The sequence below is a fragment of the Poecilia latipinna genome, unplaced genomic scaffold (assembly GCF_001443285.1).
Source record: "Poecilia latipinna isolate Pla-1442-1.1 unplaced genomic scaffold, P_latipinna-1.0 Scaffold104, whole genome shotgun sequence".
NCBI lineage: Eukaryota > Metazoa > Chordata > Actinopteri > Cyprinodontiformes > Poeciliidae > Poecilia > Poecilia latipinna.
Window position 1 is genome coordinate 1,070,540 of NW_015112720.1, and position 17,866 is coordinate 1,088,405.

The following is a 17,866-nucleotide window of genomic DNA, read 5'->3' on the forward strand; positions in this document are numbered from 1 at the left end:
AATGTACAAGTCTTGGTTCAAATTCAATTGAAATTCAACTTGTCTAAAATATTTATGCATACAATCAAAATTGAGCATGCAAATAAAGAAGAGCCACTCTAGAAAAAGGTTTCAAATACACAATGTATACAAATTAAAATATGCCCGCGCTGTTAGAAGAGCTCACTTTGTGCTCTACAGAAGTACTTTATTGGTTTTCTCAGTGCCTCGTCTGCACTCTCAGTTCGGAACAACGTTATAGCTTCGAATGGGAAACAGATGCTGGAAGGATGACAACTTTTATGACTCCATAATATGAACCCCCCCACCCCCCTCCCTGCCCTCCCTCACTCCAGGTGTAAGACTCCCATCACTGCATGGGATCAGGGGAATAAGAACGCAGTTGCCAGTTTGTCTCGTCCTGCATGGTGTCCCTGTGGACTAATTGTACATTTAATGCAATATTACTGTAAGCTCAAACGCTGCTCACAAGCTTGATTTCAGTGCCTTACAAAACTATTCATACCCTTTCACATTCTATCCTGTTAAAACTGCGATTTTGTGGGGATTTTATGCGACAGAGCAACGCAAAGCAGCTCTTATTCGTGAAGCAGAAGGAAAGTGATACATGGTTTTCGAAATAGTTTCCACATAAAAGCCCTGAAAGTGCAGCACGCCTCAAGTCTGATACCCTTAAATAAAATCAGATGACCCCAGCGGCCTTTAGAAGCAAACTGCTGAGCAAAAGGATTTCATTTATCATCAGTATGAAGCCAAACTTTCTGTACAGACCTCAGATGTTTGTTAGAAAACATTGGTGAACAAAAGTCATGAAGGCCAATTCCACTTAATTCATCATATGGAAATGAAAAGACAAAAACCTATCAAGACATGACCGTCTATCTAAACCGACAGGCTGGCCAAGGAGAGCATTAACAGGGGAGCAGCTGAGGGTCCTTTGGTAACACTTGCAAGAATACACAGTTAACAAAGAAGCATTTATCAACAGGTATCTTTATCTCACCGGTATTTTCATAACGGTGAGACACGGTTGTGGCAGCATCATGATGTGGGGATGTTTTACTTCAGTAGAGGCGGGAAACATGGTAAAAGTTCAATTCCAGCAGGGCAAAGACTAAAAACAGAGTGAAAGGTAGATCCAAGCATATTCTTGTAGTAGAATGGCCTAGTCAAAGTCCAGACCTATAAATGAGCTGAGCTATATAGACCTGCAGCACAAGGCGGCTCTTCAAAATACTGCCTAACAGGGGCTGAATGCAAGCGAAAGCCACAATGTCCAGATTTTTGTTTTTATAGAAAAAAGAAAAAGAAAACCATGTATCGTTTTCCTTTCATCTCACCAATATCAGCCTACAACAACATCCACTGAAGTTTGTGGTTATGAAGCGGCAAAACGTGAAAAGTTTGACCAGCTGAGCCAGATGGGCTGCTAACAGGAGAGCATGAATCCCCACTCACAACTACATCCCCTCTGAAGTCTCCGAGTCGACTGAAAGCTCTGGACTAGGACAATACTTGTCAGTGTTAAAAGGCACCGGAGCATCGGCTGGTGGAGGAAGAGACGAAACAGACAGGACAGCGCAGACATTACCCGGGGCCTTTAACGCCACCGTCAGAGACCACCGCCCCACCGCAGCAAGGAGCCGTCGGTACACAGCCAACCTCCACCACAGACCCACACAAAGTCCTCTACCAAGGCAAGGCGAAGCACGCTAACATTAGGTTGAGAGTATTTTTGGTGTTTTCCCTTTGAGAGCTCCCCCAACACACAAAAGCCTTCTTCACGCTACAGCAACGCACCTTCAAGCTGCAGGCGGAAGGAGCCAAAAGTCAGCAGAGATCCCTATTTTTGGTCCAGTGTACTGCAGTCGGGCCTCTGAGAGCTTTCACGAGGAAGTAAGGAAGATTATTATAGCATTCTTTGTAAATTAATGAGCTGGAATAATGACCGTACCAAATAGGCATGGGTCGGTACGAGATTCTGACGACACGATAACCTTCAGTTAAAAATATCAGGTTAATAACTAAAAACTTTAAGTTATGACACCACAGCATGGCCTAATTGCTTTAAAACAGAACAGTGAAGTAGTTAAAATAATATATTACTACATTTGAAATAACATTAATATTGGATTTTATAGCAAATAGTTATGATTTTCAATTTGACACATAGCTGAGACCAAAAACAAGTGGTTTAAAGGGCTTATTGTAGCTTGCCCACTGTGGTTTAAAAACATTATCATGTTAACAAGAGAGCTGGGTCGTGCTCCTGTCCACTGCATGGCTGTTTGCTTTTCACACCTGGAAAGAAAGTGCTGTTTTAACTTTTCTCATGAGCAAAAGTGACAAAACCGTCTTCTGTCAATTGAACCATCTGGACGAAGGAAAACCTTCAGCTGTTTTTTTTTTTTTTTTGAAGCTGTAGTTTCTTAGAAGCTCGGAAACCGACCCATGCCCGATACCAAGGTACTTTATTTGTGTGTTGGTGGAGACAGGCGGCGCTCTGGCGGGTTGATGGGGGCGGTCTCTGGTTTGGTATCCATGCACGATGGACACAAAAACACTATTTACAACCAACACGTCAATACTGTAGTTTTACGTCTGTTTAAGGCTGTACTGCATAGAGAGGCAGTAAGTATAATTTTCTTGAAATGATAGTCACTTTCTGCACAACTTTGTCATTATTACAAATTATTAGTGGTATTATTCACAATTCTCCTTACATGAACTCACTTTATTCAACAAATAAGACCACTTGTTTCTCTTTGTCGCAAAGTGGACCCGGAGCATGGATTTTGTTTAAGGTCACTGCCAGTGTAAATGGCCAGATGCATAGCAAACAATATACGCAAATATGTGTGTTTTTTTTATTTTATTATTTTCTCCTGACAGCTGCTTCTGTTCCTCTATTTGTCAGATATCTCACTCGTTAGGAGCGAGTGATGTTCAATTCCACATCAAAGACAGCGAGAAGAATCGATACCTCCGGTCAGAAGCAGATCTGACTCAGTGGGGGTTTTTTTTCTTCTTCTGCCACCGCTGTACGGCGGTTTCTAGGTCAGAACATGATGCGCATTAAACACAGCGAGTCCCACCCTTTCCAGCTCTGTCAGGATGAAACGATCAGAAAACGAGAAGAACGCCCAGAGACGGAGAGACGTGAGGGGACACAGGCAGCGTCAGGGATCTGATGACATAAGACACGAGGGTCGATATGCACAATCGTGAACATGCTTGGGTCACTCTCGGGAGGGCACTCCTTGCCACTTTCTGTTCCTTCAGTCAAATGCAATCCGTGATAGAAAGGAAACATAAGGCACAAGTTGAGCTGCTGCAACTGAGAATATCACCTGACCCAAAAAAAAACAAACAAAAAAAACAAATCCACCGGTCTGAAAACGTTCCCAAAGAAACACTGAACTATTGTTTATGTCTGGGAAAAATCCAACTGTGATCCACAGTCCCATATACTGATAAAATAAAAAAAGAAGAAAAAGGAGTGAAACAAAAGGCTCATTGACACCGAGGTCCAACATGGCTACATTCTACAGTGCACATAGGAATGCTTTACATTGCTGCCAATGTGGTGGAGAGTTTGCCAAACTTTAATACTTTCAAATACTACATCCTTACGGAGTTCTGAGACTTTGGTTTCAAAGTCGAAACACTGGATTTGCTTCACTGAAATCAGCTGAAGTAGAAACATAAAAGGGGAGGATGGGGCTGTTAATTGAACTGTCCAATTGTGACTTACGCTTCATTTGTTTTGTTTTTGTTTGTTTTGTTTTGTTTTTTTTTTAAATGCTTTTTGGCTGCGCGGCCTGCATATATAAATTGATTAAAAAAATAACGCATGCTCTCTGGACCGGACGCCCAACCCAGCGGATGCAAAGAACACATAAGGCTAGAACAAGCATGTAAGTGCTGCATTTTGATTGATGCAAGTGAACGGTTCTTCATAGTGCATTTAACAAACTCTAAAAGTTCAGCAAAAAACACATCCGACATTCCTCTTTCACCCAAAACACTCCCTCCCCGCCCCCACCCCTGGATACAAACACAATAATGAGCGTATGAATGAATATACGTGGTATTCTTCTGTCTGAAAACATACTTGTCTTGAGTCACACCCATGTCTGTTTTTGGTTATAAAACAATACACACTTTCATTATCTACAATTCTATTTATTATACTGGAAGCCAGTACACATCTATGAGCTGGTTGTTTTTTTTCCCATTGTACAAGGCAGGCAACAGTGGACTTTTTTAGTTCTATGTACAGTCGGGGGACAAGTTTTAGCCACCGTATTGCCTTTTGATTCCCTGCCCAGGAGAGGCCTGAGCGAGACGGGAGAAATACACGACAGACAGACTGAAAACAAGGAAGCTCAAGGACTGCAGATTGAAAACATCAGTAGGAGCAAAACTGAGGAGAATTGGGGGTTAAACGGGGAAGATGAGCTGCCAAGGAAGTGTGAATTTCTTCGAAAAGTGGGCGAGAAACCTTAGAAAATGGTAAGGGGGGAAAAGAAAAGAAAATATCCCAGACAGGTTAGGGAGGGTTAATTACTGATGTGTTATCCTGCATGTCTCACAAGCTTCCACAAAAAGGCAAAAAAATAAGCAGAGCTGCACAGTTTTATATGAACCACCCCCACCCACTTCCCCTTTGCTGGTAAATATATGGCTAAAGCCACATTCAGATACTGTATCGTAAAGTACCATACACGTCACTGTATCAGATACATAAAGAATCACATGAAATCCTACTCTATCATAAGTACCACACACTTTTATAGCATCAGATTCAGTATCGCAGAGTACCGTAGAGTGCCGATGTGAAAACAGGTCCGGAGGGTGTTTGAGAAGCCCGTTGTCTGGTCGGGGTTTCTGCAGACGGAGGGAGGCTGTCGCTCCTCCGTTACCGCTCCGCCGCCTGGGCTCCTCTCCACCGACCGGAGGAGGAGACACAAGTCAAAGTGCATCAAAGGGTTCCCGCTTTAAGGGCACTGCATCTGTTAGGCCTGAAGCAGCTCTGATTCTGGTAGCTGCTCTACCGTCAGTTCAGGGCGTCTACTGACTGCCAGGCGCCCACAGTTGGTCCCTGCTGTGGCCCCTGCCTCTGCGTTTGCCCTCCTTATTCCCGGGAGGAGGGACGCATCGCGCCTGGTGCACCACCGTCTCGATAGTCGCTGCGATGGAGTCGTGAGCGGGGAGCTCGTGAGACTCCAGGGCCAGGCTCGGCCTGAGGCTGTGCCGACCCGGCAGGTTGTCGCACCTCTCCAGGACGGGCATCCCCAAAGTCCTGCCGTCGCCTTTCCTGCTGGCCGGAACGTCCAGACCTCGAGCGTCGGCCCAGACTTCCTCCCTCATGCTGGCCGGCTGCGACTCCTCCAGGGGCTGCTTTCGGGGCCGCCCGGGCCGCCGCTTGATGACATTATTTCCTGTTTTGGCTTGTCGCTGCAGACGCTTCGCACGTAGGATCTTCTGCACGTGATCAAAGTTCAAAGAATGCATCCTCCTGACGTCCTTCTGGATCTGTTCCACCTCACGGCGTTTATACCTCCTCTTACCGGGGACACCTGGGGAGTAAAAGGGAACGATTTAGGTGAGTAAATAGGTTGCAAAGCAAGCAGGAGTTTTCGTGCAAGCATCATGTAATTTAGCTCATGGAAGAAGGTCTCTTTTTTTTCTTTTTTTTTTTGCCTCAAGAGCTTCCTGCTAATTTTGAGATATTCATGTAAGCTTTTCAAAGCCCAGCTGAGCCAGGAGAGCAGATCCTATCCTGTAATTGTCTGCTAGAGAGCAGAGAGGAGGAGATCCTATTCTGCTCGCAGGAAACCCAAAGAAATGTCTCCTTCAACCATTTAATATGTCGCCACACAGAATCAAACTGGTGCATCTGGAGAACAGGCAGCCAAAAAGTCACACACACCCACACACACATGTCCATATATCCCCCAGCATCACATAGACACAAAGAGAAAAACACATGTGCACGCATGCAGAAGGCCCCAACACGCAGGAATAATGAATTCAGCAGTTCAGAATGGCTGAGCAGAAGAAACTCGAGCCATATTGTTTCTTTCACACTGATGAGCTGGGCAGTGTGCCCTTTACACGCTGTTCCATTCTTTCTCCTTCCCTCTTTCCCATCACTCTCTTTCTCCTCTCCTCTCCGCTCTTCATGGGAGGCAATATGCCGCTCTCTCATTTTCAATTAAACTGGAAACACTGCACGGTTTCATTTCCGTCTTCATTTCACAAACAGCTTCCTGATCTTGGGCCTTTTTCAGTCTCTCTTTTTGTTTTCAATCTTTGTCCCCTACACCGTAACCCCTCCTCCACCCACACACACACACACGCACCCACCCCCAAAAAATTCCTCGTACCCTCTCCTCCCTGTCTGGGAACCGTTCCCGGCGCTCAGAGCTAGCAATAGCCAAAATGGAGGGAGAAGCACAATTGGCCGCTGGTTCCCAAATGGTCATTTCTTGTTTTGGTCCACAGTCCTGCTGCTACAGCTTAGCTGGTTTTTGTTGTGATCCAGCACTTCAATAAAAGTGTGGCAGGATTGCAAAATAATGAAGTTTATGCACAAGTTAAATGAGAATAGGCATGATATCATAAACCTGAGTAAAAATATTCAACTTTAATAACATTAGGAACAACATACATAATCTAACTGTTTTTATTTAATGCAGTTGGTTAATTAGCCCAGAATTTTACCAACTTTTAACATTACTTTAATAAGAGTAATGCAGGACGTTCAGCTAGTACCCACACCATGTCCAGCCACGCTTTTCACAACCACAAATATCCCCAAATGCTCAATTGAATATGTCCTTTAAGAAGGGAAAAGGTGCAGTAGCCTTCTTTCAGCCAGCTCCCTGGCAGTGTGCAGCAACAGGTGGGGGAGGTGCAGCTCTGTTTGATTCTATGCTCCGTAGAGCTGAAAAAAACTTAGGTGACTCCAGAACGTTTTTTAACGTCTTACTTAAACGACTTTAAACGGCAGCAGTGGTAGGACAGAAATATTTTATGCGCTTTTGAAACCAGCCCATGCCTGGTCTTTACTTAGGTTATAAAATGTGTATTAAATGATTTGTGGAACATCTGCTCCTTTTCTGTTCATGTCTTCACAGTTTACTGTAACTGGGTGAAATATTTTGCATAAATCTACGTTCAGGTCCTCGTGAGGCTAAGAGGCTCGTCAGAGAACGGTTCGCTGAGTGTGTGTTTATTTTAGATTTACTCCCACTTTCATAGTTGTTTCTCCTACAGTTTTCAATGGAGATAAAGATATTCTTCAATAATGGTAGTTTTAATTTTTCAATTATTCTTTTTCTAAATTGTTTGTTTACCTCTTTGCCCAATAATATCCCCATTTAATATCTTCTTGGCTCCATTTCAGAACCGTAAAAAAAAAAAAAAAAATGAGGTTTCACTTTGTTTCACCATGAATTATGGTGTGTTATATAGAAGAAAAAATGCTTAATTGTCATCATAATTTCATTTCATTGTTTATTTTCTCAAATCTTTGTATTACACTTTATTTCAATCTATTTTGGGCTAACTGACTCTGTTCAAATGACATGAATCATTATGATTGTTGATGAGTCCAAAATCATCTTAAGTGATTTTGTACAAACATTTTAATTTTACTACGTATTTGAGTAATATAACTATACTTACTTTAAGCAGTGTTTCGAAAATAACATTAAATCACAGTCAAAGCACATAAAAAAAAAAAAATCCTCCGGATGTTTGAGAATTATTGCGTGGCTGAAACATGCATTTCATGCCGGACCAGCACCAGTTCGTAATTCTGAGTGGAAGTGCTCCCGTTGTGACTTCACAAATAACACAAGGAGGTGTGGAGTTTTGACTAATAACATTCAAGCTGCTTATATCAGCTGCATGCTGTAAATTTTCACTTTACGGTTGCCAAAAAAGTTAGAAGGGGCAGTGAAATTAGTGACTGCAGAAAGCACTCAGTAGCAGCGGTTTATGAGCTGCACAGAAGTGAGCACACACGCACACATGCACACTACAAAGTAGCAGAAATTTATGAGCTCCATACACGGAACATTAAACCGATGACCTTCACCGGCGCGAGGGACTCTGTAGCGCCGAGGACCTGTTCCTCTGAGGAGCAGAGAGGCATCCCCACCTCCACGGCCCGCTTCGTATCTGACTAGCAGGATAAAGTCATCCTCCACGATGAAAGTTATTTCAGGTTCTGTCTGCGTGCAGAGGTTGTAGCGTCATGTGAATCGGCCTTCCTGGCTGTTCTCGCTTCTTTCCAGATGTTTTAGATATCGATCTTCGTCCTCCGGCGTTCTGCTCTCGCTCTGTCTTACATTTTCCTTATCGTCTTCTCCTCATGCGTTCTTCTTCTCCTCAATATTTATGTCTGTTTATGATTTTAAAAGCTACCTCTGCTGCCGTTGCACTTTTCCCCCTCCATCAGGTTTTCATGGGAAATGTGAACTAATCTCATTTAAGGATGAGGTAAGCAGACAGTGTTCTGTGCTTTACAGACATTAAGCTTCTTTTTTTTTTTTTAATACCGTATCTTGGCTCTGCTCATTACAGGAGCATGCTGTCATTTAGCAAATGAAATCGTGCATTTATGCAGTTATTCATGCAAAAGATTGACTGAGTCCAGAGTAGTAAACAAAGCCAATTATATTTTCCACCGCATCATTCCTGTGGTTTAAAGTAATTTTAATGACATACAAAAGAAAAAAAAAGAAACAGAGAAATAATTTTTTTCTACACATACTATACAACTGTAACTAGAGAAACTCCAACCATGCTGGGCATTAATTAGTAATATTAACAAAACAACCCTCAGCAATGCCAATGTGGGAAAACAGCTTTTGACACATTCGCTACTGCAATAAAAACAATAATAAATCAACTGATTAGAATAGCTGCTACCAAACGTAGATCTGCCTCTGGAGTCAAAGTTTTAAAAAGTTTCGGTTTCACACCGGCAGAAACTTTCTGAATGCCTTTCCTCTGGTTTAGAACCGATTTAATGAGATTCCAGAGTAAACGCCTAAATAAACAAAAATGGCTCCAACTTCATGAGGCTTAAAGGGATCCAGCATTGCTCCAGCCCACTGTTGCTGCACACTGCTGATCAGATGACTGAATAAAGACTACTACAACTTTTTTTTTTTTTTTTTTTTTGCATATGATTCGGACTTTTTGAAATATTTCTGGAAGTAGAAAAACAGAAAGTGTGGAAACAAAGGGAGGACAATACTCATTAATCTCACAGTTTTAAATCGGTGGAGCAAAGCAAAAATAATGATTAAAGGTAACAGAAAATATTCAAGTAACTATAATATTTTTAGCAACCATTTTGAAACATTTTACAGAGCAGCTTCTTCTAACTCCTGGATATAAAATCTGCTGTGAATTTTGCAGGTTGAGGATGATTCCCCCCACCCCATCCGTTTACGTGCCTGCATGTGCAAACGCGTGCAGCAGAACTCATATGCACACGAGCCTGTATTTTAATTGGACTAAGGCGGTGAAGTGAAGCAGTAAGTCATGCTAGAGAAGGGGCAACGGGAATGGGGAATAGAGAAGGTAATCTGGGAGGAGAGGGAGACAGGGGTGAAAGGCAGAAAGGAAGTAAGTAGGAAGGAGAGAAGTGGGGGGGGGGGGGATGTGAGAGCTGTGGGAGCAAGGTAGAGGAGGAGAGCAAGGGCAAGAGCTGCAGAAAAGGCAAAACTGGAGAAGAAAAAAAAGGGTAAGGATGTGCAGGAGTAGATGAGGTACTATAACGATAATATGGAAGAGGTGGGGGTGGGCTGAGGGGCCGCGCATATGAGTCATCCGTCCTGGATCCCCTGGGGTGAGGGGGGTGCGTTCTGCCCGAGCCCCTGGCTTCTCCTCCCCACCACTGGACTGGGCCCCAGTCATTAAATCCCTGGCTCCCAGCCAGCTCTTTTAACACAGGCAAGAGCCTTTTACGGCGTGTCTGTAGAAAATAAATCACACTGTGTGAATAATATATCTCTGGCGAACGCATTGGCAGGAGAGAAGGAAGAGAGGGAGGGAGGGGGACGGAGAGATCGGTGAATTATGGTTGTCTCCCATGCATTACGTTCTCTTTATCCCCGGCCAGATGTGCTCGGAGACAGCCAAATACAGAATGTAACAAATTACACATTGCTCTGTGAGAACGCGGACCTAACCTGCACCCGAGTTTATTTATAAACAACAGCAGCATTTGCAGGTACCGCATCTTTAGTCAAGAAAGCCCTATTAGCTCTGCCTGCATGGAGACACAGAGCGTAGCAGATGTCCATTATCACTGAGCTAGAGAGTGATCTCAATCTGCCGATGTTAACAGTCCAGTAACCTTGGCAGGTTAAGATCCCACACAGCTGCTTTGTAACAACACATGTGCATCCGCTCTCCCGTCGCTGGCGTTGGAGCAATTAGTGGCTATGCGGCAGATTGGGCTTTGTTGTTTACATGCAGCGTTCGTCGATGAGCACGTGCGAGAGGGAAACTTTATTTCCCTTTGAAAACTTCCTGGCTGCATGTGGGTTCAGTCAGGACCTCAGTGCGACCGGGCCTGCTGGGCGGCACCGACACGACAGGTGCAACTCGGCGCGTTAGTTCGTTTAGTTTCAGTAGTTTGGTTCAAAATGTTGAACTGATGCACGCATCTCCACATTTCTGTTGAGGAATATGGCTTACAGCTAAATGAAAAGCAAGAATTTAGTTTCCCAGGCTATTAGAATGTCTTATGAGATCATTAATAACAGGAATATCTTAATGCCGACATATCTGCCTACTGAAAAGTAAGTATATGAACTGAGCCTTCAGTCAGGGCTCCCTGTGCATGAATAACTGGATCACTGCAGCGTGAGGTTGCTTTGATAGCAGCCTTCAGCCGGTCTGCGTTCCTCGTCTTCCTCTGGATGATGAGCCACAGATTCTCTGTTGACTCTGAACATCAGGCAACTCTCCTTCAGACTCTGAGAACTTTATTTCCAAATGAATGAATCAATCAATCAATCAATCGCCAACCCATTGCTGTTGGTATTCAAGTTAAATGTAAAATTTAGTTTCATCTGAAGATGAGACTTTTGGGTTCTGATGATTGTCTCTGGTTCAGCAGCATTTTGTGACTCGTCCCCCAGGGGAGGGCATTTAGTGTGTTTTTTTTTTAACATTTCTTATTATGATAAGAATTCAGATAAATTGTTATGACAAATGGTCGGAAATGTTGCTTTCGTCATTTTCTCCACTGTTCCACGAGAGCATCAATAAGTACCAGTAAATCTGAAAACACGATTAAAAGCGGTTACTGTGTTTTTAAGTAAGTGGTGTCCTGAAGAAGCCTGTTTCAAATGGGAATGGTTTCAGAAGCTGTATTTGTGTTTGGGGTGCCATTACTGCTGTGCCATGCAGTCACAGTCATACCAAAAACAGAAATAAATAGGTTTTTTTTTCTCTATCCTTACCACAATAGTACAAAAAGCAATACATCTATATCACCCACCCTTACTTCCCCCTTCACTTTCCTTTGGGCTTTCAGTGTAGTTTGGTAATCTGGCTCTATTTGTGGTGTTTTATGCTGTATTGATGTCCTATGCATTGCCTTTCTTTTCCTAGCTGCTCTGTCATCTACCTCACCTTTGCTCTCTACCACTTTCCTTCCACTCAACTTTCCATTAACATGCCTGGAAACAGTAATCTAAACAGTCAGTTTCTTTTAAAATTCCTTTTTGTGACTAATCCTCCTCGTGTGTCAATGACAGGCAATCAAGCCTTATGACTGTGTAAAATAACATTTTCCATTAGTAAGAACCCCATAAATATTCTAATTTTGTGAGTCACTGCAGTTCCACTTTTTAGACCAAAGTACTAAAATAAGTTAACCTTTTAATGTTCTGACATTCAAATGTACGCTGCGTTGTTTGAAATCAAAGAGAGTGAGTGCTTTCTTTTCGGAAACAAACAGAAAGGTCGTAATGTGACGCTTACCAGTGAGAGCTGGACTAGAACGCTCGTTCATCTGCTCCGGCTCCTGCCTGGCCGTTTGGAAAGACATTAAGCCCTGATCTCCGAAGACAGCGAGCCTAGTCCTTCTGCTCCTCCCGGCACACTCATCCTCCCGTAACCCCGAGAAAAGGTCAGAGGCCGCCTCCGACCGCTGCGATTGGCTGCCGTAGCCGCTCATGAAGCCCTTCGCAGGCTGTGCAGTCTGACGGGAGTGGAACTGGCCGTCGGCGAGCGCGTGGCCGGACAGCTGGTCCGACTCGAAAATCCCCAGGCCGGACCCCAGGTTGGGGCCCCTCGCGTTGCCCCTCTGCTTCTCCAGATGCTTTGAGGAACCCTGACCGGCCAAGTCCCTCCTCTCGCTCAGCATGCCGAGCCGCACGTTGATCTTGGCGCCGCTGAAAAGTCCGCCCAGCTCCTGGCGGTCCCGCGGGGAAAGGAGAGGCTCGTCCTTGTGCTTGTGCTTGTGTTTGTGCTTTCTCTTATGAAGGCGGACCCCGGCCAGACCGCCTGCACTGCCGCCGCTCAGGGAGCCCAGAGCCTCCGATCTCACAGTGGGGCCCTGCAGGGGGCCACTGGCACTGCGGATCTTCGCCCCCACCTGCAGTTTGGGGTGCCCGCTCGAGAGGAAGGCCTTTGGCGGTGGGACGGCGGGCCTCATGAAAGGGGACGGGGGTGCAGGCCCAAGCGAGTGGTGGGGCAGGTAAAACGGTGGCGTCGGGGGGAAGTAGCCTAGATTCAGAGGAGGTGCGTAAGGCATCGCATATGGCGCTGCATAGTAATTCCCCCCTCCTAGCGCGTAGCCATATCCGGGGACAAACGGCAGCTTGGATGTGATCGGTTCGCTGGCTTTGGCCGGACGGCCACGCCTCCGTTTGGCCTTCAGGTCTGCACTCCTGCGCAGGTACGAGCCGGAGTCGCAGGCGTAGGAGTCGTAGCTGAGCGGGTAGTAATGGTGAAAGTTGAGCCGGAAGATAGACGGGTACGGATGCTGAGGGTAGCAGGTGTACAGCCTGTGAGAAACCCGCAGCTGCTGGAACTTTAACACAACCTGGAAGGCACAACAACAACACCACCACACCGGCTTAGTGCTCGCACTTTATCACAGATGAAACAATGTTTCATGACGCTGTTACAAACCTCTTCCAGTTCAGAGAGAAAGTGAAGATGGTCCCGAGTCTGCAGGCATTTCCTCTTCCTCCGGTGATGTTTCTGCTTCTTCTCCTGCTGTGACAGATAGCTGTCCACGGCAGTAACTTTTCGTTCACAGCGCGGTCTGCTCCCCCTGGTGGACGTGTCCAGAGCGGCGGCCTCCGGGGATTCGAACCCGCAGAGATCAAACGAGTACCTGCATGAAGTTCAGAAATTGTAAACATTAGAGTGAATATAACTTAAAAAACAAGTAGTTAGCAACCTTCCCAAACTTTGTCAGCTTACAACCAAAAATTCAATATAGTTTCCAAAATGTTCAACAGATAAAACTATGGAAATGATCTATATTTACGATGATACAGCTAAATCAATGGTCGGCAACTTTTGAACAGTTTACTGTACCTGCGACGAGAGGCGGGACCCTTTTCAGTTTGATCCGAGGTGCTGTTGTTGTCTGTCCCAATCCCGCTGTCGCTGGGGATCGTCTCCTCGCTGTGGGACTCGCTGATGGGGGACAGGGTCACCTCCTTCACCGATGCCCCCTCCGACAGGTGGGAGGGTGAGTTAGCCAGGAGGCGAGGAGGAGAAAGTTTCCAGCCGCCAGAGAGAAATCCTCTTCCTGACGGTTTGGCGGGCAGGGCTGAGATGGGCTGCAAACTCGGCATGGTGGCGTCTGTGTTGCTGGCTCTCAGCGACGGAGCGCATGAGCTGGGAGACGAGTTGGTGGAAGGCACTGCAGGGCTGTCGTAAAAACTGGACATGGACAGAGACATCTGGGGCTTGTCCCTGCTAGCTTTGAGGGTGACAGAGCCTTGGGTCTCCGCTCTGGGCTTACGCCCTCGCTTCTTACCGATGTAGATGGTTCCTCTCTTGCTGACATTGATCTGCTTTCCCAATCGAGCCTCGATGGTCGTCGCCATGGCACTCATGGCTGAGGTAACCGGAGCAGAAGCCGACTTCAGAGCCAGGGAGCCGTTCTGACTGGATCCAGAGAGGATCTCGTTCAGGATGCTCTGCATTTTCCCAAGCTTGGTCTTGATCACCGCCCTGGGATGACCTCTGCCTCGCTTTACCTTCAGACTGTTGAAACCGTCGCTGGGAGACGAGGACGCCGCGTGCACCAGCGGGTTCAGCGTGTGCATCTTTCTCCTGCGGCTTATCCCCAGGTTTGACTCCTTCGCCAGCGGGCTCGGAGGTGAGGTGGACGTGCCCTCGTGAATCGTCTCGACGGTCAGGAGCGGCTGCTTCTTGGGACGTCCACGCTTCCTCTTGATGGGGGCGTGGACGGTTAGGCTGTCGGTGTTGGTGTAGAGCGGACTGGAGGGGGTGATTGGGAAGGCAGAGGGCGGATCTGACAGAGCGGAGGGGCTGCCCATGCTGTCTCTCTGAGGGGAGGTGAGACTGGTATGATTCTTAGCTTTCAGGTAGGACCACCTTTCGTTGACCTTAGTTGGCCTGGAATTGGCTGCAGGGCTGCTCCCAGTACTGGGACTGGGACTCAGGTCCATCCTTGGTCTGGGACTTGGACTTGGACTAATGTTAATCCTGGATTTAGGGCTGGATGTCGGACTCAAGCTAACTCTAGAGCTGGGGCTGGGGAGTCTGGGGTTCATGCCAAGACTGGGTTTGTTGATCTGATTGTATGTTGCCTCTCTGAGTTTCAGGGAATCTGTGAGGCTCTTGGGTCGGCCCACCGGGTTTTTCTTCACCCTGTTGGAGCTCAGATCGGTTTCCTGGTCAGGTCCGCATGTACCTGCCTCACCTCTTTCTCCCCTCTCTGCTTTATCCCTCCTATCAGCTTTTTCTGCCTTTTCTACCCTGTCTGCACTGCTGTCCCTCTGACTTGAAAGTCGAGAATCGTTTTTGTGGACCTCTATCTTGTGTGCTATTTTAGGTTCTGGGGGTCCAACCAGGGGCTTCTCTGGAGTATCCAGAGTCTGCTGCTGGGACCGCTCCTCCATGGAAAACGACTCATCAAATGAAGGCCTCCGCCGCCTTTTTCTTCCTTTCCCGTCCTCCGCCTGCACAGGCATTCCTCTCTCTTCTTCATCGCCTCTCCTCCCGATGTTTGCTTGGTCTCGCTCATCTTTCCTTCGTTCCTCCCTTGCTTCCTGGAACTGCTCAGCCATCCCTTCTTGCCTGTATCTCTGCCTCTCTTCAGAGTTAGCGGGGCTCTCCGACTCTCTCTCCGACTGCCTTCCCCAAGGTGCATCAGCGCTCTGGGGGTTCGCGAACATCCTCTGAGAGTCTTTCCTTCCATACTTCCTCTTGATGTTTCCAAAGAGCTGTTCGCTGACCTCCTGCAAACCCTTTCCCCTACGGAGAGGGGGATGCATGAAAGAAAGATTAAGTTTCATACATTCAACAATCATCTCAAACAGTGCATCTACAGCAGGGATGTCCAAACTTGTTGTCACATGGTAATAAAGCATGCGATTACGTCAGTTAAACAAATAAAGTAGTCGGATTTGTTGCTGAAAAGGGATGTGTAAATTATTCTAGATCCAAAACTTAAAAATGGTTATGCACATTTGCCTTAATAAAAATAATTGTGCAAATTTCCTAGGTATCACTTGGGGGGAAAAAAGAGCGCAATTTAGTCGAATCTGATCAATAACATTAGGATTTAGGTCACTCTTTCTTTGAAAAGGTTTGCTGTATTAAATTTATGAAGTTAATTAAAAGCATTCTGGGATGCAGCAAAGCTTGCTTTTGAGTAAAAGTCACTGGTTCTGGCAAGAGAATGCAAAAAGCGTGGTTGTTTAATACAATATTTTACATTGTGATCATTTTTTCCCAATTCATAGAAAGTCTCCATCTACGTCAAATATCTGTGCTGGGGGGCCCAAATTTGTATCTTTCTTGAACTGAAGTCAAGATACAAACACAGTCAGTCCAGGGGTCTGCAAGTGGCTCCCAGGCCGCATATTGGACACCCATCAAACCCTACCTGCTCAGTGAGGTGAGGTTGAGAATGCTGGCATCTGTGACCACCGGTAGCTGCAGGTCCGGAGTCATGGATCTCTGGGGAGACGGGCTTGAGGTCGCCGCCCGGCAGTAAGGCTGCGTCGCGTCGAGCGATGACCCTCTGCTCCCTCCTACCAAGTCTCCGGATGACTCGACGCCGGCCGGTTGCCCCAGCGAGGAAAAAGCTGCCGCAGACGTGATCCAATCGGGACTGATTTGGTGCGGCTGCGTGTGACTGTGCTGGAACTTCTGAGTGAGGCCATGCTGCGTTTGCTGGGCGTTGGAGAGAAGGGCGCCGCGCGGCTGGTGTTTGGGTGGAGCGGGATCACCCAGTAGCTGCAGAAGACCCCCCTCTCTCTGCTCAGGCATTCTGAACTGGCGCTCGTAAGTCTGGAGACAAGAGAAGACAAAAGAATCTCACTGTTTACTCAGAGAACCAGAAAACAACTTACAGCAAACAGCTGCAAGGGACAGACTGATAGCCGCATGGGTAAATAGAAACGACTACCATCACCATTCAGCTAGCTTAGTGTACATTTTTCAGTTTGTAAGCACACTTTGAATGAGTGAACCACGGAGTTCCGATATGACATTCATCTCTATTCATAGTAAAACCGAGGATTTTAATACATCTTTTGTGCGAGAGCAAACAATGCGCAGCAAAACAAAGGCCTTGTTTACAGAGCAATTAAATTCCTGTGGCAAGGATGTTTCATGCTGTGAGAGCAGGGAGGGTAGAGTTGGAGATGTTTGAGCTCACGCAGTATCGCAGTAGCTAAACCCAGCCTCATCGCCTCGCCTTTCTGACTCAGATCTGGACTTCATTTGTATCTTCTTGACTCTCCATCGAGTGTCAAACAAATCGAATGTTTAACCGTTTGAAATAAATTTTCAAAGTCATTCATTCCCCTTTGAACATTTCCACATTCTGTCATTGATAAGCTCCTATGCATGTTATTGGGACTTTGTATGGAGAGAAAGAAAAAAGGTGTGTTTCTTTAACACTTTTTACTAATAAAAATATAGAATTTGTGCCGCTTCACTCATGCTTTCTCTTTTTGCTCTACATAAAATTCCACGTTTGACAAACTGTCAAGTCTTTCACTCTCTAGACGTGCAGAGAAAATATTTACTCAAGAAAGACTCGTTACAAATGCATGCCACACTTTTCAGATTATTAGTTGCAAAATACGTTGAAAACCCATCTATGCTTTTAATTCGAAACTACTTTGTGTTGGTCTATCGCATAAAATTCCAATAAAGCACATTGAAGTTTGTGGGTGTTAAGTGGCAAAAGCAATTGGTTTCAATACTTTATCAATGCATTGCACTTAATACATAAACTACATGTGTAAGACCTCAATGTGCTGCATCAGACAAGACAACCGTGCCTAATGTATCACTGCTGCATAATCAGTGTACTGCTGGAAGATGAGAAATAGAGCAGCGGATGGCCTTTGTGGTTTAGCCTGTTATTAACAGACTCAGTATGACGCAACGAGACACTGTTCTGCTGCACAGCAGGGAGATGTAACCTAACCACAGGTTTGCCTCTCATGGTCATGCACACACACACGTCGACGCGCCAGTGCACACACAAAGACACCCTCACACTTCCATACAGTCAATTTAAGTTTTGAACGGTTTAAAAAAGAAAGAAAAAAAAAAAAGAGTTCTCTATACAGAAACGCAAAATGCATGTATGTGAGCA

At 45.8% G+C, this 17,866-nt stretch overlaps 1 protein-coding gene across 1 annotated transcript in view; it reads right to left on the minus strand.

Annotated features, from left to right (window-relative positions):
• Positions 1–1,303: 1,303 nt before the first annotated feature.
• Positions 1,304–17,866, minus strand: part of setbp1 (SET binding protein 1) — a 58,766-nt gene continuing 42,203 nt past the window's right edge. Inside the window, exons 3-7 of the mRNA XM_015027699.1 lie at positions 16,139–16,545; positions 13,591–15,504; positions 13,177–13,384; positions 12,022–13,087; positions 1,304–5,582 (exon numbers count right to left, since the gene is read on the minus strand). Of these exons, the coding sequence (XP_014883185.1) occupies positions 5,074–5,582; positions 12,022–13,087; positions 13,177–13,384; positions 13,591–15,504; positions 16,139–16,545 (4,104 nt within the window). The 3' untranslated portion in view covers positions 1,304–5,073. The remainder of the gene's footprint in view (positions 5,583–12,021; positions 13,088–13,176; positions 13,385–13,590; positions 15,505–16,138; positions 16,546–17,866) is intronic.